At 42.3% G+C, this 23,029-nt stretch overlaps 2 protein-coding genes across 16 annotated transcripts in view; one reads left to right on the top strand and one right to left on the bottom strand.

Moving 5' to 3' along the window:
* SHC3 (SHC adaptor protein 3) overlaps window positions 1–7,711 on the top strand; it is a 76,146-nt gene extending 68,435 nt beyond the window's left edge. For all 12 annotated transcript variants that reach the window (XM_026792901.2, XM_074533664.1, XM_074533665.1 and 9 more), the window contains one exon: window positions 1,720–7,711. In XM_026792901.2, coding sequence (XP_026648702.2) covers window positions 1,720–1,848 — 129 coding nt within the window. In that variant the 3' untranslated portion in view covers window positions 1,849–7,711. The remainder of the gene's footprint in view (window positions 1–1,719) is intronic.
* Window positions 7,712–11,603: 3,892 nt separating this feature from the next.
* S1PR3 (sphingosine-1-phosphate receptor 3) lies at window positions 11,604–21,762 on the bottom strand. 4 transcript variants are annotated; one of them, XM_026792913.2, is made up of 2 exons: window positions 21,129–21,762; window positions 11,604–15,990 (listed from the first exon to the last, which is right to left on the bottom strand). In XM_026792913.2, exon 2 carries the CDS (start codon window positions 15,806–15,808, stop codon window positions 14,663–14,665), a length of 1,146 nt encoding a protein of 381 aa, XP_026648714.1. In that variant the 5' UTR covers window positions 15,809–15,990; window positions 21,129–21,762; the 3' UTR covers window positions 11,604–14,662. The 4 variants fall into 4 exon arrangements, with proteins under 4 accessions (XP_026648714.1, XP_074388865.1, XP_005486254.1 ...); XM_074532764.1 differs by lacking the exon at window positions 21,129–21,762 and adding an exon at window positions 20,991–21,105; XM_005486197.4 differs by lacking the exon at window positions 21,129–21,762 and adding an exon at window positions 20,734–20,955.
* Window positions 21,763–23,029: the final 1,267 nt, after the last annotated feature.

Here is a 23,029-nt window from a genome sequence, read left to right as displayed (position 1 = left end):
ACTGATTTTATGCAACTGTGGTTGCTTACAGACAGCTGTGCTGTCTGTACGATTTGTGGGATCTTGACACAGCTTCTGAGCAGCCCTATTTGCAGCTTGTCAAAGTGGAGAATCATCAATAACATGCCAGTCTGCGGCCAGCCGCCACAGCGTGCCAGCGGCTCGCGTTTCATCTGCATGGTCTCAGCGGGATTGTTCTTGAAGACTGATTCACACAAAGGCTGCCTGAAAATTATTTCACACACAGTACCCAGTGACACGTAACAGGTCTTAAGGGTGTTTCTCAGAGCAGAGTTAACTGTCCAGTTGCTTCTGCTCTCATCCAGCTAACAGAAGAGTAAAACTAGGAAAAAGAGATCCCTCATTCAGACAACGGATGTTTAAAATGGAGGATTGCAGGATTTTTCTACATTTAAAATTAGACCTCTGGTGATGGTAGAGTGTCTAACTTACGGTAAGGACATCTCAGAATACAGATAAGTAAAGTTAGTGCTTTTTTAAAGATGTCTTTTCATTTTAAAACTATAGTTTAATTTTAGAGGCAGTGACATTTCAAAGCAGAATGCATCAGAAATTGGGAGAGCCTTTTGGTTTCCTTCAATGATATAACTATGTGTAGACTGACCAGAAAACATCATATACCATCAAAGTTATTTGTTTTCTTTTTTTTTTTTTAATCCTGTGACATACTGTGTTAAACTTCTAGCAATTTTTACAGAACTTAATGTTGAAACTGAATTATTTCAGGAGAGGTGTCCACCACAGCATAAGATGACTTTTGAAAGTTTTAACACAAGTTTTTCTCTCTTCCTGAGAATAGATCAAGGAAAATAAACAATATTTCATAGTCAGAACAGTGCTCACAGGTGTTTGATTGAGGCAGTGTAGAGCCAGCCCTACACAAAGTTTTAGTGCAACATGCTTGCTTGAGGTAGACCTGTGCTCTGCCTGTAGCAGTTGTATGCCTAACTCATTTGTAAAACAGGAAGGAAATGTTTTGTGGACATGTGGCTAAATGATTAGAGATTGCTTTGTAATATAGATTTGTTTGGGGTTCAGATAATTCTGACTGTTTTATCCTGCAATATCAGTTTCCTCCTGTCATGTGTGGAATATTGCATACCAGCAGGATGCTGCTACAGAGCGCTGGCATGTGGATTGGAAAAATGATTTTTCCTGCCCTGAAGTATTTCAGTTCTGAAGGCACGGGGATGTATGTGCAGCATAGGACAAACCCAAGCTAAGCACATATGGTGGATGGATCACTTTCTAGGAAGGGAATTTTTGAGTAGTGGAAGAAGAAAAGCACAAAAATGCTGAAGTGCACGAAGAAGCTGTTTTCTGACATGTCTGGCAGGATAGCTCTTTCTAATTAAAAAGGTACAAACATCTCAAAGAAGTAGATAGTCCTTTGAAGAAGAAAAATCTGACTTACAGTGAAACAAAATCATGAAGAGATGTTTTCAAGCAGACCTATTCAGAAAGAGTGATAAGGGTCGGCTGGTCCATTGAACTGCATGCAAAATATCTATTTGGTGAAAATAGGGGGAGTGAGAGAGAAAACAGAAGCCACACTGCATAAGCGCCAAATTTCCACCAATTCTGATGGAAGAGAGACCAGTTTCTAAAATATGATTTTGTCATTTTATTCTTTGATAATTTTAGTGTTAAGGAAAGTACCTTACTCTTTAATCTGTCTTCTTGCATCTTTTTTTGAAGGTTCGTACAAAAGATCGTGTCTTTGACAGCATAAGTCATCTCATCAACTATCACCTTGAGAATAATTTGCCTATAGTTTCTTCAGTGAGTGAACTCTGCCTGCAACAGCCTGCTGAAAGAAAACACTGACTCCAGATAACTCTTTTAGTTATTGCAGCTTGCAAGCTATAACTCGTAGAAATTGCAGATTTGAAAGGAAAATGTACATTAAAAAACCCCCACATATTCACATACATTTCAGAAGTATGTTTTATTTAAGTTTAAGAGGTCCCATTTCATATGGTCCACTTGAACATTTTCAATGCTTTATGTGACAGGAAATCACATCAGAAGCCTTTCTTAAAAGTAATTTCAACAAAATTGTTCAGATTCTCTAATGTGAATGTTGATAGTGTATATACACATTATATATAAAAATACAGTATATATTTATATTTTTCCAGTCAGTCTGTTGACAGTATAAAACTATCTTCTGTGCCATGTGTTTTTACCAAAAGAAAAATAACAAGTGTGATTGTTCAGATAAAAAAATAATTTCAGCAGTCTCAATTTCTTGAGAAATTTAATATTACAAATCTTATTTCTGATTTTACCTAAGAAGCACAACTATGGGGATTACAGATGGATTATGCTAGTTAACCATGGAAGGAATCTGAATTCAGTAACTAGTATTCCAACTCAGAAATTTAGCATAAAATGTTTTTTAAAACCATTATTCACTGTCACTGATATCAAAAGGATTTTATCTTTCTGACGTCAAGTTTGAATTCTTATATGATGCTATTCAAACCATTTGTATCTGACTTTAACAATGATTTGGTGTGATCTCTATGTGTACGAGGTGTGTGCTTAGATTTTTCTAATGATATTGTAACAGTATACTGTAACTTCAATTTTTTAATTTCAGTGCTAAGGTTATTTATGAGTAGTTCTCTGCTTATGGTGAAGATCTAGGTGTCCTTGAATTAACAGTCTCAAACGAGATGTTGCATACTGATTAGACAAGTTCAAATAACTTGTGTTTAATAGGCTTAATATAAGATGTACATGACTGTTCAAAGACATATCTGAAAAATCTTTTCTTCTTGTAAGCAGTGAAAACTATCTGAACTCAGTGATCAGTTTTGCAAATGATGTCACTTGCATTTACTTGCCAAAGCAGAACTTCATTTTGGCCTTCAGCAAGTGATAGGCATCGGAAATATACTGTTTTTCTCTAAATATGAAGTTTAAAAAACACACAGACAATAAAGACACATTTCTGGCAGCAATGCCCTTGACTTTTGGTACTGGGAAATGCTTTAAGGGATGTTCGTACTGTTCACATTTAAACATTATATAAAGTTATTTTCCCATTCTATGAATCTTATTATGAGTCAAATTCAATAGACTCAGTTCCTGTAAATGCAATGCTTGTGCCAGAGTCAAGATTTAGCCTTCAACAATCCAAGGTCTTCTCTAGCACCAGTCTCTCAAATCAAATCTTCAGACTTGATTCATAAAAACTCAGCAGGGTAAGTCTAGGTTAAGTACCTGCCTACCCCACAGTGTACTTAAAGTTACATTTGGTTCTAAGAATTTGCTGCATTTAAAAATTTGTCACACCATAATGAAACTGACTGAAGAATTCACTTAGAATCTATTCAGCAGGACTATCATGTTAAAATTCTGAAATAACTTTCTTGTATCTTCTGCTTTTAAATATGGTGAAGTTGCAACTTGAAAGTTTGATTTTGAGTAATCTGAAAACTGAAAATTATTGAGACACCTAAGACTAATCATGCACTTATGTCAAAATACACTTGTTTCTGTAACTAGGACATCCAGAAGCCAAACAAAGACATTAGTGAACCAAATGCTTGTGATTAATTTTACTAAAGGTAGTTATTATTTGATATTTCTAGGTCTGAATGGTAGCTGAGAGCTAAGGAGAGCAATTAAATGCTGAATTCAGCCCAGATCAGTCCAGCACTGAGTTTAGTGGAGTTCTTAAAATTTTGTTTTACTAGGCTGGGAGTGGCAAGGAAATAGGAACATATCTTATGTGCCAAAGTAGTATCCACCAAAATGACTTTGAGAGTCTCACAAAATGACTTTACTTACCCATGTCTCACCATATTCCAGTTTACACTTTCTCAGCTGCCACTTCTTTTTTTCATATATAATGCTTGTTATTCCATGCTCTAACCTTCCTGTAGCCATGACTTGGAAAGTTTTCACTGTGATATCACTACCTATAAGAGAAGGTGTCTTTTTATCTTTGAATATTGCATATCATTTCAGTAAAAGTCTGTTGCATAACCCTCTTAGGTGTCTCCAAGAAGCCCACCTGCTTCCTATGTCCATTTTGGATTCCTAAATATCCTGCAAAAATGTGACTAGATTTGGATGTATGAATTTAAGGCATTAAATATACACCAAAATAGATATCTTAATTTTTTTACTACTGTCCTAGCTGTAACTTTAATAACTTAGCAGCCACTTAGCTGCATGTTTTAGAAATTAAAGCTGGTGCCAAGGAGACACAAAATGAAACTGCTTGACAGAAAGACTGAATTTCCCAGACTATATTTCACAAACCGTGCCTCCAGGGGAATGTGGCTATTTTGAGCTGCTCTGTCAGCACAGCCAGCTTGCCCAGCTCAGCACATCCTCTGGTGACGCAAAGGGTGCACACGTCGTGCCTGGATGCTCTGTGGCTGCACTGCGACAGTGCCTGCCCACGCAGTGGGCTCAGCACATCCTGCCCGGCCACACAGGAGCGCACAGAGGCTTTCCTACATCACTGGGAGCCACATAGGCTCACAACTGTCCAGCAAGGAGGAGCATGTGTGCCGCTCAGTACTCCGTTTGTGGATCCAGCCATGTTTTTGTCTCTGTTGCTCTGGTAGATTTGGCTTTCCCCTTTATGAAAAGGGCAAATAAACTGTAAAGCTGTTTGGATAGCGGCTCCAAACCAGTTGTCATTAGACCAACTGGTTTCACCAAGATCTAATCGAACCTGCTAGAGTGGCTGGGCTCACTGCTGTGCGGAGCCAACACTGCCACCAATTTAAGAGAAGTAAAGGTAGTAAGATAGATTTAAATGCTGAGAAGTTAGCTGCAAACATGACAACTGACAGCATAAAAATGTTCACCTTTGGTTTGGAATACCTCACATTTTTTATTATTTTTTATGCAATCTCAAGGACAAGATATTTGTTTGTGGTAATTCAGTACTTGACTTCAAGAAGTGGGATTTTACTGAATGAAAAACATTTCTAGACTCAATAGAAATCACTGAAATTAGGTGATATTATAGTATCTTTTGATGTTTTTCCAGTGAATAGCTGAGAAGTCAGAACTGGAACTCTAAATATCCTGCAAGACTGTCTACATTAGTTTTGAGTCCTATCTGATTAACAGTTTTGATTTCAGTTGTGTTGCAACTATAGGAATGAATGACAATGACTAAACAAAGAACACATATGTTAACCCGATGATTTTGATTACTTTTTATTGCGGATCTAGACTAATTATTAAGCTAATAGAATTCATCCAGTGTTGCTGGCCGTGATAGGCTGCACATCTAGGTACACTCGTGTTCCCAAACTATTCATTATTTCATATGCTTCAGAAGCATTGAAACCTGAAAATATAGTCTGAAAACTGCATTACCTTCTGACAAATGGGAGTTTGCTCAGAGTGAGAAATTGCAGCTTCCCTTTCCTTAATGCAAGAAGATAATGTTCAAGCTAACCATATCTGGCTGGTCACTGTATGAGAAGATGCAACTTCCATGGCTTAATGCCTGCCTTTTTGCCCAGTTATACAGTTGTTTCACTCCACTTCATTTCCTACAGGGTTCCCAATGGTAGGTAACACTGGTTCTGCCAAAACCTGTCTGCCAGATATTCAATAAAAGCTTTAACAAAGGACATAGTCCTGGGACCAAGACTTCAGTGCAAAATGTGCAAATGGAACAAAATGTTTAAGAGTCTGGTAAATGTCACCTGCCAGCACTAAGTTTTCTGTAGCCTATATTCATATTTTTTCTACACTGTGGAATAATATACTCACATTTCTTATCACCATGGTCCCCAGGCATCATATGCAGTAAGATGAGGAGAATTAAAAAAAAAATAAATTGTACTGTAGTAAATGTACTGTAAATGATACTGCTGGCACATCAATACCAGATACCAGATATAATGCATTAATAACCAAATTGATGCATATTTGGACATTTGATAACCAGCAAAGTTTTCCACCTTCTAGAAAATTTGCAGTTATCAGAGGGATATTTGGAATTTGTGAATACTCTGAAAAAAGATTACAAATTCCACTTTCAAGACTTTGTTCTTGGCTTCCAAAGTTTATCCAAAGTAAGTAGAACCAAGAATTTATATTAAGTAAACCATAATCCATATTTGCATAAATGAAGTCTAAGATGAAGTAAGAGACATACTTCCCTTTTTATCTGTCTACAGTTTCAAAATATGTCTGCATAAAGTCTAAATTCAGACATACATTAATGTGCTGTCAAAACCACTTTGACTTACATGGTCTCTTTTGCTCAAGCTGAGGTTTTCACTCTTCACACATTCATGTGTGTTCAAAGCTGTCAAAATAGTTGGTGAATTTCCAGTTAGTGCTGTGTGATCAGCTGGACTTATTCTACTCACTCACATACAGTGTCTGTGGACCTTGGTCATATCTGCATTCGATGCAGCTGCAATGAGGGCATGCCCATGGAAAAGATAACATGGACATACAATTTTCCTGCAGTTAAGCAGAGGCTTGGATAGAGAATGAAAAGCTGTCTTGGGAGAGAAAACTTCAGGGATAAGAAATGTGAAGCCTGGAAACATGAGCCAGTAGGCATTTACGCCACTAATGAGAATGGAGAGTTGTTGCCAAATTATAAGCATGCTAATTGGTTGATAGAGTTAAAGCAGAACCTCTGGGGATACAAAGCCTACTGCTCATCTCTTATTGAGACATTTATGTTCACAAGCCCTGATCTGTTCCTCTGCACACTCCAAAGTAAACGTCTCCTAAGGCTTCCAGGGAGAAAATGCAGGGCTTTTTTTTTTTTTTTTTTTTTTTTTTTTTTGTCTCAGTAATGGGGATAATATTTCAGAGCTACACATTTCTAGCAAAAGCATCATACAAAGAGAGAGTGTTTCAACCTTGATTGACAACACAACAGATCATGGAAACCAAAAGAAGAAAGAAGCTAGGACTAGGTGACTCATTCTGCTACCCTACTGTGTAAGAGAGAGTGCAGATGACTCAGAAAACAAAGGTAGCCTCAGAATTTGAGATTAAGATGCAGAGTTACACTTTATGTAGCTATCATGAAGATCAAATAAAGTCCAGGTCAAATGGAAGCTTTTTCCAACAGTCCTCCTGCTTCTTCCATGAGGAACAAGACATCAAACACACCCAGGCATACATTAATTCAAAATTACATGAAATTTTCTATTAAGTGAAGAATGTGAAGATTATAATTAGTATATATTTGTGTCCTTTTTGTCTGGATTGCTGTGATAACTGCTTCTTAGTAAAGTCCTAAAGTCAAGTTAAAACTTGAAAGAAGCTAGGTTTCTTCTTTTGAGGTAAATGTTTTTCTTTGCATTGTGTGGGCAGCAACAACAAAACTAAAAAGTGACTATTTTGCTGTAAAAAGAAGTTTTATTGTACAATTGTTATTTAATAATATTTATTACTTTTAGAAACATTTTTAACTGAGAATTGCAGGAAAAATAATGTATGTGGAAATATTGTGATAATTTATATTCCTAACCACTTTTGTGAATCTCAAGTCTTTGCCTCTCTGCTGACTGTGATATTTTAGCTATAGAGACAAATTTTGCCTCTGAGGAAGTCCTTGAGCAATGTAGTTTGGAATATAAGTGTCATGCAACTGTTTTCTGATTATTCAGTTTGTATATGTTTAACCAAAGTAATAAAACAGTGAGCACTATTACTAGATTGAAATGCATGTAAAGTGGGCTTGAGTCTATTCTCTTATTCTCAGGTTCCTTAATGAAGTTTATTTGCTAGGTTTGGGATTGGGTTTGGGAGCCTAATCTGTGTCTTGTGCCTCCCAACCTGAAGGGAGGCACATTTTGGGGCAGAATACGTGCCATTTCAAAAGGTTCACCTGGATACTGAATATTAGTAAGTCAATCAATTGCTCAGTAGAATCAGGGATGAAAAATTTCAGAGGGCCAAATGGCACATGAGAACCTGGACCTCAGCTACAGTGACCTTACACCACTACAGGAGCTACACATTCTTTGACAGAGACAACACATGTTTGTTTTCAACAAATACTACTTTTGCAAAAACACGCAGGCGTACACAGGCCCTCCTTCTGAGCCAGATGATGCCCTGTCCTGTAAAGGTAGCTTTCCTGCTTGGCACACTGAAAAGATGAGAACAGAAAAGCGTAGTCCACTCCATGATGTGTCCGCAGAGACTGGACAAGGACAAGAGCAGCCCCTTTTTGTGCTGAGGGAGGACAATGTTGTCTCCATGTCAGCAGGAAGCTTAGCTCTGCTGAGCTCTAACCCCAGTCCTCTTCCTCCACTGACCACATCTTCTTGCAAACGCCCTTCCTTCTCTTTTAACCATTTGGACAAAAGCTGAGCCTAAGCATGCCCTAGAAAGTCACACTGTATTGGAATAAGATCCCAATATTACCAGGCAGATTGCGCCTGGGCTTGTCTGACCCTTGCTGCTGGGCCAAAGGCAGCAACTGTGGTATTTCACCTCAGAGACACTTTTGGGTGGCTGGATGTTGCAGCTGGGCACTGAAACAAACCCAGGCTTGTAGAAACTCAGTTTACCTCGGGTGGAAGGGCTTCAGGCAAGAATGAAGAGGAAAAGGAGACGGATTCTGTTGAAGGGTTTATATCCAGAGCTTTTTCCATGGTCACAGACACCTGAATCTTGGTAACAGCTCCAACAGAATCCCGAGCACATGGTCCTGGCTGAATTTAAGCCCAGGGACAGGGGGAGGAGAAGGGACAGGTGAGCACCAACCAGGTGGGAGGAGGAGGGTCTCAGGGGACGATGACACCTAGACAGACCAATGACCCCAGGCCTGAAGAGCATCCTTTGAACTTGACCAACCACACGATGACCTTGCTGGAATGCTAAACCTGATTGACAGAACTCACTCATCAAGGGGGCAAGAGGGAAGGGAGAGGGGTATTGCCACACCTGGGAAGGGACTCCGAAGTAAAACAGGAAATAGGCTCACACTGCAACAACACTTCTCTTGGGGAAAAGAAATGCAGCTCTGAATGCACCAGGGGCACCTGCAAACTCTGCATGCCTCTGCACGGTGCCTCCAGCCTTCTTCAGGTCCTGGGGGGCCACAGGACAACAGCAGAAACCCCCAATCATTGCTGCTGTACCTGGCCCCCATGAGTCTGGCCACAAGAAGGGAGTTTCTCCAGGCCTAGTGTGTCCCAGGTTCCCAGCTCCTGCTGGAAGTGTCCTTACTTGTGCTGGCAGGTGAAATGGCACCTGCAGGTGAACACCAGCACATCTCCACCCAGATGGAGCTGACTGCCCACTTTTAGGACCCAAGCTTTTTGGAGCCTGGCACTTTATGCACAGGTGTGTTTTCCATTTCTTTACTAGAGCAGTTGGAAACAAGCCTTGAAGGCAGCACAAAGCTTCACTACAATCACTTCTTGCAAAATGGCTCTTTCCAGGGAGCAGCCACGCCTGGCATAACTGGAGCAGACTGCCCTCCAAGCAGATAGGGTGGATTCTGAGCTGGAAGGAATCCATCAGGATCATAACATCCAACTCCTGCTGCAGCACAATACACCCCAGAAATCACACCTTGTGCCCAAGAGTCCAAATATTCCTTCAGCTCTGTCAGGCTTGGTGCTGTGCCCCCTTCCCTGGGGAGCCTGTTCCAATGCCCAACCACACTCTGAGTGAAAAGCCTTTCTGTAATATCCAACCGAAACTTCCCCTGACTCAGCTGCTTCCTCAAGGTCTGTCACTGGTCATGATAGTGAAGAGGTCCCCTCCCGTCATGAGGATGTTGTAGATCACAGTGAGGTCTTCTCTCAGTCTCCTCCAAGCTGAAAAGATAAAACTCAACTGCTCCTCACATAGCTTCCCCTCCAAATCCACATGGCCTCCTAGGGGACACTCTCCAATAGCTTAGTATTTTTTATATTGTAATGCCCAAACCTCTTGCACATAAAGTGAGGCTGTCCCAGTGCAGAGCAGACCAGGACAACGCCCACCCTTGCCCGGCTGGCCATGCTGTGCCTGATGCCCCACAGGACAGGGCACTGATAACTCATGTTCCACTTGCCATCAAGCAGGATCCTCAAGTCTGTTTCCTCACTGCTGCTCTCCAGTGCCTTATTCTCCAGCTTCCCATTCCCCAGTCTACACACACAATCAGGGCTCAACCATCACAGGTGCAGAACCCAACACTTGCCCTTATTAAACTTCTTGCAGTTGGTGATTGCCCTCAAATTTATTGAGGTCTCTCTGCAGAGCCCCTCTGCCCTTGAGGGAGATGGCAGCTTCCCCCAGTGTGGTATCATCAGCTTACTTGCTTAGTATTCCATTAAGTACTTAATCTAAGTCATTTCTGGAGATGTTGAAGAGCAAGGGTTGAAGATGGGACCATGTGGAACCCTACCAGTGACAGGTCCCCAGTCTGACGTCACCCCATTCACTGCAGCCCTTTGTGCCTGACCCCTGAGCCAGCTGCTCACCCACCACATGATGTGTTTATCCAGCTGTGTACATTTTGTCCAGGATTCTGAAAGAGATATTATGAAAAGCTTTGCTGTAACCCCAAAAGATTACATCAGCTGGCTTCCCTTGATAACAAAGTGGGCTACCTTGTCATAGAACAAAATCATGTTTGACAAGCAGAACTCTTCCCTCTCATGAAGATGTGCAGGCTGTGATTGATGAATGCATTGTCTTCCAGGTTCTCAATACCTCTCAGAATAATCTTGACCATGATTTTACTGGGCACTGAAACAAAACTGACAGGCCTGTAGTTTTCAGGGTCCTTCTTCCTACCACTTTTGAAACTTGAGACAACATTCTCCACCTTTTAATCAGCTGAGACCTCTCTGGATTCCCAAAACCCCATGAATATAATTGAGAGAGATTTTGCAATGACAATAGCTGTTTGAGGATTCTTGTATAAATCCCAGTCATGTCCCATAGATCTATAGGGATCCAGCTGGAGCACCTAGTCCCACACAACTTCAGGGTCAGCTGGGAATTGATCATTCTTGCAGTCATGGTCCTGGAAGCTCAGCACACAGAGCCTCCCTTGGTCTGTTATCCGTGTTGAAGACAGAAGCAAAGAATGCATTAAATGCCTCTGCCTTGTCCATGCCCATTTGTTACGTGACCATCCTCACCTGTAATGGGCTAATTTTATTTCTAAGATGCCTTTTCTCACGGATATTGAAGTACCTCTTTTTATTGTTCCCTACATATCTGGCAGCTTCATCTCCAACTGAGATTTGACATCACGAATTTTCTCCCTACACTGGCAAACAGCATCTCAGTATTACTCCCAAGTCACCTGACCTTGCTTCCACTGGGCACACACCTTCCATTTTAGTCCCATTTCCAAGAGAAGACCCCTGTTCAACCAAGCCAGCCCTTCTGCCTCTGGAGTACTGCCTTCAGCCACAACACCCAGAGTTTAAATGAATGTTTTCCATAGAAGGCCAAAACCTTTCCAAAATTCTCTGAAAAATTACTGTTACTTGACACCTTTAGTTTAAAGGTTCAATAATTTTTTTTCCTAGAAGTTTTCAAAATGTTTCTGGTACCTAGTGATTTGAAAACATTCTCTAAGACTGTTGGCAATAAAAGACTCTTGGAAAGCAGATTGTAAAAACCTTTATTTTCTCCATGGATGACTGGATCTGCATTTATTTAATAATCCATAATAAAAACAAATATGCCAATTCATTAAATAATATGAATTAAAGGCTTTGTAGCCTTTGCTCCATGTAAAACCAATTGGAAAGGAAAACCAAATTTGGTTTCCTCTATGCTCAAATCAGCCTTGGATGATAAAAGGTAAGATTCTGGGATGTGTTTGGAGGAATTTTCTAATATTTTAGGGTGAAAGAAGATATTCTCCATCTTTTTTCAGCTTCAAAGGTATGTGATCTTCCTGGCTGTTTACGGTCCACTGCTGTTAAACTCTTGACTTGTCCTAATTTAAATTCTGCTCTGAAATCTTCCACAATCTATGCCTTACCTAGTACTTCCCAATGGGATGGACTCACTGAAGATTGTATTGACAATAGCTTTTTCTCCAATCATAAGTACTTTGTAAATTGTGTTAGCAATGTTACAAATGAAGCCATAAATCTTAGAAACCTGCTTCAAGTACAGCAGGCTAGTGAACTAACAAAATATCCCCACAGCTCCAAAATAAGAGAAGGAAATCAAAGTAGAATGAAAGTGTTTCGTACTAACAAGCAATCACATGGCCTTTAATGGTAGAGTTCTTTGCATTACTTGTACCTTGCATCAATACTGACAATAGCTAAGGCTAGAACACAGATATTAAATATCACTTTTATTTACATCTTCTTGGACTTAGGCCATCAAAAATTTTTATTTTTCATCTATATAATACGAACCATGTAACATCCTTGACATGAGGGTTGGTGTGGGTTCGGCAACCATGCTTTCTCAAACCAGTGTGCTCCTAAGGCCTATCTGCTCTACAATAGCAAGGAAGCTGCCATGTGCCACCACTCTGGCAACTAACACAAGTACACAAATATTTGAGCTTACAGTTTTAAAAGCCACAGCTTCAGGGGAGAACTTCCACAATACAGCCCAATAGCAATGTAAAATCTAAAAACCTAATCAAGCCATGGCAATGCAATGTCACCAGCTCTATTTCTGACAAAGCTACAGAGCCTGCAGCCTGTATCTACAATCCATATAGGTATATCATGCTTACCTTGGTTTAGCTTTTTCTTCTTCACTAAGTGCACTGCTTCTCAACATTTTTGGTAGAAATTATTTCATATTTACTACTCTCTTTCACAGTTATTTCATTCAAATACAATTCTTCTTTGTTCTTATACACTCTTCTACATTTACAGACTATTAATTTGTAAAAGATAATCACAATGCAAACCTCTACATTTTAAAGGTTTTTGCTACATACAATACACAACTTATACAGAATACATATTTGAGAAGAGTCTAATGCTGCTGCTTTAAATGATTAAGACCAGAGTAAAGTTAAGGATGAGCTCTTTCAGGCTGTGTATTAAAAAAGCCTCAACTACTTCTGATTGTGCATAAGGCAAAGTGTATTTTGAGACACTAAACACAAATCTTTGAAAGAGCCCAATGAAGTTAGATGTATACATTCTTACTGAGACAATGGGAACTTGTCCCAGAATTTCCCATCAAACTCCACTGAAGCCTCCAGCCATAAAGCACAATTGATGGAAGTACCACAGGCCACTTCCACGGGGACCTGAAACCAGACGTCTGTGAAGTCTTTACCGCTCCAGGACTCAGGAAACTGCTTTGACACTCAACATCAACCTGTCCTCAGGCTGGTAAGGCAGTGATGATCTATAAAGTTGTTGTAAGGTCTCTCTGAAATGGGCTCTCAAAAGGGGCTGAGGCTCCAGGTCTTCCAGACTAAAAAAACCTTCTTTCCAGATCCAAGGCAGGGTCGGGTATAAACGGAGATATGCCCATGAGCATGACCCTGCTGTACCACATCTTCCCTCTTGCATCTGCAGAAGTGTCCAGAAATGGTAGAAGCATAGGATCCCACTGACAGAAAATGGGACATTGTCCCACTGGCAGAACTTCCCAGGGAGAACTTCTAACACAACCCCACACTGTGGTAGGGCCTAGAAAGGAAAGAAGGAACTCCACAGGAACCCACTGTAGTTCACTGCTTTCTGAAATGATACGTCTCTCTTTCAGAACTGAAGGATCTCAGCTTAGGTAGTGCATTCACAATGTACACAGGTTTATATAGGTTGGACATACATTTTTAAATATATTGAAAAGAGTAAGCAAAAATATATTCATTGAAACAGCACATACACTTGTTACACATGTATTGAGGGGTCACATTTTATCTACTTTAAATAGCAAATATATATCCTCTCTCAACAGTTTACTACTGCTTACTTAAAATATGTTGTGAAATGCCACAGTGACAACTGCCATGTTGTCCTTCACTAAACACAAAAAGTTTGAATAACAATGGAAAAAATAAAAATACTGCATTGATATGACTTGTTAAAGTTTCTGACAGTTAAAAGCTACTACTTCATTTTAAATATCCCCATTGAAACGCATCTATTTCTACTATTAGTCACACTGTATACTGCAATACAATGTTTAGCATGTTGTAAACTTTTACCAATCAATGACTTTTTAATAAGAGATTGTACAAATATACAGCTATTTATACCACATACTTATAAGGCCATTAACACAACAGCAAGATACATACAGAGAACTATAATCACCAACTTATGCAATGAATTCTTCTCCCAGCTGGCAATTAACTAGGCTCATGTTACAATTGTCAGCAGTCTTTAGTTGAATGCTGAAGTTTCTAACAGGTTTTAATGATGTCTTGCAAGACCACGAGGTGCCAAATGAAGCATTAGCATGCAATGCCATTGCCGCACTTGATGATCTTAGCTGTGCATGGACTCTGTCCTGACCGCTAGGTACCATGAAAGGCTTTTATTGAATCAGGTGTGTTACTGAATGAACACCCAAAGCAAATGTTTGTTGATAAATAAGTTCTCAAAGTTAAATAAATGGTTAGTGTTTTCCCCTGTGACTGAAGTGCATGAATATTTAAACTACAACTGTAGTTTAAGTTTAACACTTTTTCTAAAAACACAGAAAAGTACTTGTCTTGAGTAGTCCCTTACTTACAGAAGTTTCCATTGTGAAATGAAGATTCATTTTTCTCAGCAACACATGAGGGAATATTTATCGGTGGGAAATCTTCTTTTGGCTTCTGGGTATTGCTGCTGCTGGATTTACTTCGACTGTGATCTGGAGTGGGTTGAATAGGCAAAGATCTGGCCACCTTGGATTTCACCAGGCAGCCACACACGAGGCGAAAGAAAGCCCGACGCATCTCCTTACTGGCCAGGGTGTAGATGATGGGGTTCATTGCAGAATTGATGACTGCCAGAGCAATAAACCAGTGGGCTTTGTACAAGATGGAGCACTCCTTGACTCTGCAGGCCACATCGATGAGGAACAGGATGAACAGTGGAGACCAGCACGCAATGAAGACACTAACGACGATAACAACAGTCCTAAGGAGTGCCATGGACCGCTCTGAGTTGTTGTGGTTGGTGACATTACGACTGCTGGACTTTACCAGTATGTAGATGCGAGCATAGAGGATGACAATGGCGACCAAAATGGCTATGAAGATACTAATGCAGAACACAACATAATTTTTGGAGTACAGAGGCAAAATTGTTGAGCAATCTGGTAAATTGTTTATACAGTTCCAGCCAAGAATGGGGAGGGCACCCAAGGAAATTGAAATAAGCCAGCATGTACCAATGAGAAGGAACACCCTGTATTTTTTATTTGCATCGTAAGGCCTCATTTTAATCATGGTCAAGTGCCGCTCAATAGCTATCGCTAGCAAGCTGAAAGTGGATGCTCCCAGGGCAACAAACATGCTACCTTCCCTAATGAACCAGATTGTAGAGGACAAGCTCAGAGTTTTCTTCCCAGACATAAGAATGTTTACTTTGTAAACAATCCCAGCTAAAAGATCACAGAGAGCTAGATTGCCAATAAAAAAGTACATGCGGTTGTGAAATTTATTGTTTTTCCATATGGCAATCAACACCATCAAGTTTTCCAGGACTATGAAACTACATAGGATCAGAAATGAAATAGTGGGCAGGTCTATTTTATCAGTTGCCTTTTCCCTTAAAATAAGCTTTCCTGTGTAATTATAATGCAGTACAATAAGAGAGTCCACCTCTTCATTTCCTTGAGGGCTGACAAGAGCATCAGGTGGCATGGTAACTGCTGCCATCATTTATTTCCTGATGGATGCTGTTTTTTTTTTCTTCAGTATCACACGAATATAGTTCCAATAATTTTCCACAAGAGGGAGATCAAGCCACGTTCCTCCCAGCGCTCCTCTGGGCAGGCGTTGTGTATCCTCACCTCCAGCACACCTCGCATATTAACTCGGGAGAGTGGCTCTCAAACCAGGCTCTGAAAATAAAATCAACAAATGCAACGTAAGTATCACTGCCTTCCCATGTCAGCCGGTGCTTAAGCTGCAGCATACACCCAGGAGCCAGGCGTGAGGGTCTGTGACTGACGGGGCACTGAGATCCAGCACTGCTGCATGCCTCTCTCGGCAGCTGCAGGTAAGCGCAGACACAGCCTGGGTGCAGAAATACAAGGGCAATGCCACTACAACGTCATAACTGTTCAAAGGTGTTTTCCCCATACTAAATTACCATGCTGAAAAACACACAGAAGAACCACGAGAAGGACTGGCAAACAGACCCAGCAAGACATAGTGTGGACAGCAAGTGCTCATTGCCTCTCAAAAAGACCTAAGTGTACACTGCACTACCAAAAAACAACCCAAACGTCACTGCCTTCACATCAGTAGGGCAAACTCTATGCTTTTAAACCTCGTCCATGTGTGCCATGTAGACCCAAGGTAGGAAACATACTGAGAAAGTGGTGTCAAGTCTTGGTGCCAGTGTGCATATTGCCAGTGCTTAAAATAACTTCCCCCAGTTAATGGTATAAATTTCTGCCATTTACAATTGAGAAGATGCACTGAAAGCCAGTCATCCTAAAGCCAACCTCCCATTCAAATTAGCTGGATTTGTGCTACCTTTTTAAAAATAAACATGGCAAGTAATATTTTTATAAATGTTGTTTTTCTTTATAGTTAACTTTACTGGTTTTTTCCCTTTGCGTAGATATGCAGGACATATATTTAATATTCTTGGGTTTTTTAAAAAGTAAAAAATAGTTACACGAAATTTGACTTTCCCAGAAATTCTGATTTTCTTGGTTCACAATCAGTGCTCATGCCCCAAATACATGCACTGAGGATGAGCAAATGGCCAGTTTTTCACTTTTCTAAGAAAACAAGGATGGAGGTGAGGACAGAACTTGTTTCATGTGAACCAAATTTGTAACTTTTTTTTTTTTTTGGAAAGGTAAGAAAATAATTGTACTGGATGGGAGGACACTTCTCATGGGCCCAAAATTAAATAACTTAATTTTGGGAACTTTTTAAGAGCTGGAGCTCCTGACCATAGCATTTATTTACTCAAGGGTCATGAACATTTTCCAAACACATTAAAGACACTTTCAAAGGACAGGTATCAAGGAAAAGAGGGATGGAAAAATATTATCTTTAAGGTCTCTTCCAACCCAATCTTCTCAGATTGTATGATTCTGTATGTGGATTTCTTAAGATCAGAAACACTTTGAGCCACTGATGATCCAACAGACTGTTTTGGGCACTTGAGAAGTCAGAGATGCATTTTCAAGTGCCTTCTGATGATCAGGGGAGGAGCAAACCACATCCCAGATGAAAGTAAAGATATTTAAATGGTGACCCACACCCTATTTTCCCACCCTTCCTTTTCCTTGATTCCCTCCTTCAGAAAAAAAGTTATCTGATAAAAGCCTACAGTGAACTGACTTGAATTCTTTAGTGTATTCAGGATGTTCTAAAATTACTTTCTGAGAAAACAATTTGGTGATTTCCCACTGTTATTTCCCCATTTTAGTTCATAGATCCAAATTACTACAGTTGAAGAGGCCCACAGGAAAAGACGTCCAAGAAACAGAGTTGGTGCTTGGTGTCTTTGTCCTTTTTTACTCTGAAGATGACAGCAATCACCTTATTTCTTTCCCAGGAGCTGAACTGGGTCCTTGAGCTGTTAAATTCTTTTCTGAAGCATGGTAACAGTTATTCTCAACAGCTTTTCTCAACAGAAAAACTTCACCTCAGCTAAGGTTCAGTGTAATTGTAATTCAGTTACAATCTGTGCACTGTTAACACATTAACTGTCACAGTCTTTCATTGTATTGGCTTATAACAAAATCCCACTGTGTCCATATGAATTGCAAGTGCTTTCCACTGTAAAATAAACAATTACATTTGACTAGAAAAGTATTTGTTAATAATACCAGCAATACTCACTAGACTGGCTGATGACTGCCTGAGAGAATAATATTCCTATCATTTAAGAGCACGACATGCAACAAAATAAATATTTCTTTAAGACATTTTCAAGTGACTTGTCACACTCGTCTATCAAAGTGCAAATACATTTCTTTCTGTGAAGAAAATTATATGCCAAACATAGGAGTTTATCAGCCACAATTCAGCAGATGTAAAATGTCATGACTGTACTGAAGGTAATGGCACTATACCAGTTCCCTGGCTGAAAGCAAGGATGATGCACTCAATCAGCAGAAATTGTACAGCCTCGGCCACTGTTAGTAATTACTTCTCTTAAAATTGCTATAGCAAACTTACTATCACAAAATTAAATCTTTGACAAGCTAGTAAGAAGACGAGGAAAGTTGTAACATTATTATTTATCAGGACTCTCACTGACACTCAAAGAGTACCACACACAAGACATTTAAAAGTTAATATAAATAAGGTAATAAATTAGAACTTATTTCCAAGTAATATCACTCAGCCATATCTTCTTTTGTTTACCTCCTGCCTTGTAGCCAATAATTCAGAAAGAACAGTCTTTCTTTAACAATTAGAAAAATTAATGCTGGGTATGCATTACAATAACAAGAAAGTTACAAGGCAGGTTCAGGATAACATGTGTCACTGTTTTGTGACAGCTCAACGATTTACTCCTCAAAACAAGTTTGCCCCAGTCACATACTAGCTGCAAAGTATGGACCTCAGCTCAAAATATTTAAAAAACAACTTGAAGAACCTGTCTGTGGCATGTCGCTTGCCCAGCACTGCCATGGTTAGGTACCTCAGCATCCCAGACTCTTGAAACCACTGGAAATGAGTTTTATTTCCTCTGAAGCAAACCAGAGAACCCCTATTTCTACACCAGCAGGTACCACTAGAAGGTTAAACCTCTTTGCAGTGCAGGGGCAATCTGGCTGTACCTTCTCACAGATGTGCTGGCTAAACCAGTGATCGCTAAATTACCAAATTAAGGCAGTGGTACAATGCCAAGAACCACGGTCATGCTCAGGACAATTCAGCTGCCTTCTCCAGCTATTTGGCTGACCTTTGCTGTCCCAGCTCTGAGGATGGAGAGAGCAGCTGGGGTCCAAGCTGTGAGCACCAAGATATCTTCCCTTCTGTGCAATCTCCCCACCCACTGGCACACTTTGGAGTTTAACCACTGGAGGGAGGTTAATGCGGACTCCTGCAGAGGGATCCTGGCAGGGTCAAGCACCCTTTCCAATTAGAGCAGGGCTCTTTACCATGGATCACATCACTGGTGGATAGGGTCCCTCTGCCCAACACCCCAAGAAAGAAGCAATGCTGTGTGGAAGGCCACATCCTCTTGACTTGCTCTATGGCAAGACACGGCTCCTCTATCTTCTCCAACTGAACCCCAAAGTGGTGCATGCAGAAAGTCAGGGTCATAGCTCTCACTGGCTCCCCTGGCCTGCAACTTTTCTCGGGGAACACGTACTTCCCAGTGCCAGAAGGCAACAGGGAACCTGTGGTAGTCCTTCAGCAACCAGCTCCCTCCCATACATCTGAACTCTCCCTTTCCAGTGGGCTCTTAGGTCACGAGTGCCATAGGGAGCTGACGGCTTTTGCCCTCTCCCAAGTCACTGGGCACTTTATATCTAGAAGAAATAAGAAATTTCTGTATTCAAAAGGTGAACCAAACTGCTCTTAATAGTCCTGAAGTCAAAGCAACAATTGAGAATAAAGTGAGCGCAGAACTTGACCTTCTGCTACATACTTTTGCCTGCAGAAGAACATATGATACCATGCATTCAGTAGACTTGTAATTTGGAATCATATTTTCCTGTTTTCCAAACAGCCACAAACAGACTTGACCAAAGAAACCTGATGCCCTTTTACCACCACCGCCACCACCCACACTGAGTTCTCCCTCTGCTTCCATGTACAACACCACATTTTGGCCAAAAGAGAGAATTTTAAAAATAGCAAAGGGAAAGACAAAAATGCAAATCTGAAGTGAAACCCTTTTATATTTTATGTATCTGTAAAGCTTTTCCAAATGAAAAGTGAACACATGTAGTTTATCAGGCACCTTTACCCTGGTAGTCTCATTAACAGAAAGAGCAGTTCATTTCAATACACATTTCCACTGAAATTAAGCTGAGCTAGATGCAGATGAAGTTTAGACAATAAACATCTGCTACAGAAAAATGTCTTAGAGAACTCAAACAAACTTGCAGAAGATTTTTTCTTAAGTAAATGTGCTGGCAGTTTACAGCCCCAGGAAAACAAATAGTTACTTTTCTTCGTTCTGGCTTTTAGACATCAGTTTGAATTTTGTAACACCGAGTAGCACACATATACACCTCAGAGGGGAGCTCCTGGATGGATTAATTCGTGGTCGTTAAAGGCAAGGCATTTTAACCTCCTCCTCCGTCCCCCAGCGCTCCCGACCCATTCCCCCACTCCAAACTTCAGTAACTGTTCTCAAATTTCCATTAGCGCTGCGGCCTGAGCCTTCTGGGCTGACAAACGTCTTGTTTAGGTTACCCGACGTGTCCGCCCCGCGACGGTCTCACACAGCTCTCTCACTTCGCTCTACCCAGGGGTGCGGGGATCGCTAGACCCGGCGTTCCCACGCGGCTCGATGCCGCTCCGTGCCAGCCGCACACCCCGGGCGGCGGCTTCCCGCTCCGAGAGCCGCACCGCACCTCGGCCGGGCCGGCGGCGGGGGCGCATCCCGCCCGGGGCAGAGGGGCCGGGGCGGGCAGGGCGCAGAGCTCCGGTACCTGCTGCGTCCCCGCGTCCCTCGGCGCTCCAAGGCCGCCGCATCGGACCTCGCCGCCTGCGCGGCGCCGCTCGGGCCCCGGGGCTGCGCTGGGCAGGACCGGGCCGGGCCGGGCGGGGCTGGGATGGCCCCGGCCCTGCCCCGCCGCCGCCGCCAATCCCCGCGGCTCCGCGCACCCCGCCGCCGCCTCTCCCCCGACCGACCGACCGCCCCTCCGGGCTCTTCCCGGTCCCCGCGTCCGCCTGCCCTGGCCCCTGCCTCTGGCACGCTGCTCCCGCGCCGCCGGCGCCGCCGGACACGCTCCGCTCCCCGCTCCGGCGGCCCCTGCCTGCCCCCGTCCGTCCGTCCCGTCCCGTCCCGTCCCGTCCCGTCCCGTCCCGTCCCCCCACGCCTCACCCCGCCCCTTGGCCGCTCGCCGTGCCCGGGGCAGCAGCGCCCCGGGGCTGGGTGCTGCCGGCGGGGCACGGCCGCCGAGGTACCAGCGCGGTTGAGACTTAAACGGCGTTTTGGGCAGCCGGCGGGAAAATCCGAGGAGGCAGAGCCCACCGCCGAGTATTTATAACGCCCAGAAGAATGCGAGGTGGAGGGTTACTCGGGTCTGGCGGCTAGAATGTTCAAGTGAGGTTGTACGTATTCCATCTCTTCTCCTCTGTTTCGCTGTGTCCAGTAACGCGACCTTCAGAGAGCTTGAGTCGAGAGGCACGGGGTAAAACATTCAGAAATTCTCGGTAAAAGTACTTCTTCGGGTTTGACCCAGAACTGCCGATTACAGCATGCTCCTGGAAAGGTACCTCTTGACAGAGTTATTCACTGAATAATAGCGGCCCAAGGACAGCGATAGGCACGTGGATTGTGCCAGTGACAGGAGCAGCACTTTGAAAAAGAAGTTGGAACCTGGATCGCACAAGTGTCTTATTTAAATGTACTTGTAAGATGCTTGTGGGTACAGCAAATCTTTCTGTCAGAAGTGCGTATGATAAGCTGGCAAACAGAGGCACTACAGCAACCTTACTAAGCAGAGGCAGACATGTAGGGCTGCCTATCGTCTCACAGCAGTCAGTGTTTTTCTTGGGAGCCTCCTGTCTGGACCTGAGCATCATCATACTTGGAGTCATGCCATGGGCCCGGCTTTTCCTCCCTGCACTGCTGTTTTGCAGGGAGGAAAAGTCCTGGAGGACTTTTCCTCCAGGAAAGCAGATCTAGGCTTTTTATAGCCAGAAGTTCAAACTGATAGAGCAAATGGTTGCTTCTGCGACTGCCTTTTATCTCCTGAAGAGGAGTAATAGAACTTTTCTGGTTTAGGACTTTGGTAGGAAATAAGAACTAAACTGAACAAAATGGTGGTAAAATTGCCTCCAGGCTGATGGACCTAATGGATATGGCCCCACTTAGCTATGGATAGGACAATAGTGTAATCTGTAGTGGTCATATCCTTATCTCCTGTCCTCCTGTTTTGTGTGTTGTGTGAAAGCTGCTCTCTTCTGCAGAACAGGAGTGGAAAACTCTTTCCATGTCCCATAAAGGTACACACCACTTTTTGTCAAAGGGGAGCTCAGGCCTGTGAATTACTACTCTCTCATTGCTCCACAAAGCCTTGTTCTAAAGATTCCCTAAAAACCACCCTAGGAAGCTCTGTAGTCCTCTTGGCAGCCACTTGCTACACACCAGCAAGATCTGTTCATATATAGTGGATGTAAGTAGCCCCTATCCTGGCTCTGTGTTCTGCTGTTATTCCTTGTTATTGTCCCCTCTCTCCTTATTTTCCCTTTATTACCTTTTGGTTACTTAGAGAGGGGAGCCAGAAGACATACTCACTCTTACCAAGCTATCATGGATGAGGGGACAAGCTACTGCGATCACAAATATTTTTTAGCAATAGTTCCAGGAGGTGACACACTGTGCCCTGAGCTGTCCTGCTGTAGTGGTTTTAAATTGCCTTCAGTTGGGCTTACCACCTCCAGCAACCCACAGGCGTGGCTAGCAACAAGGCCCTGCTACAGTACAAGGGAAGTGGTGTATGATGTTATTTCTGACTGAGACTTCTGATGGTGTCTGATGTGGTGCTGCCTGAAACCACCTTGGCAGCAAAGCACGGTGAGCAGCGCAGTCCCACCAAGTGAGAGCAGCAACCTCATGCCCCACGTTTCCTATCTGTCATGGAAAACTGACTAAACACAGCTGTGCTGCAGGGGTGTCTGGTTCATCAGCAGGCATCTTGTGGGTGCCTCTTGACCCCTGTGGTTGCAGTGGCTGCCGATGTCAATGAAGGAGGTAGGTGGCAGGATACTGAAGGGCAA

Source organism: Zonotrichia albicollis, chromosome Z (assembly GCF_047830755.1).
Source record: "Zonotrichia albicollis isolate bZonAlb1 chromosome Z, bZonAlb1.hap1, whole genome shotgun sequence".
NCBI classification, from domain to species: domain Eukaryota; kingdom Metazoa; phylum Chordata; class Aves; order Passeriformes; family Passerellidae; genus Zonotrichia; species Zonotrichia albicollis.
Note: the sequence above shows the minus strand (reverse complement) of the source record. Positions and strands in the feature narration are given on the sequence as shown.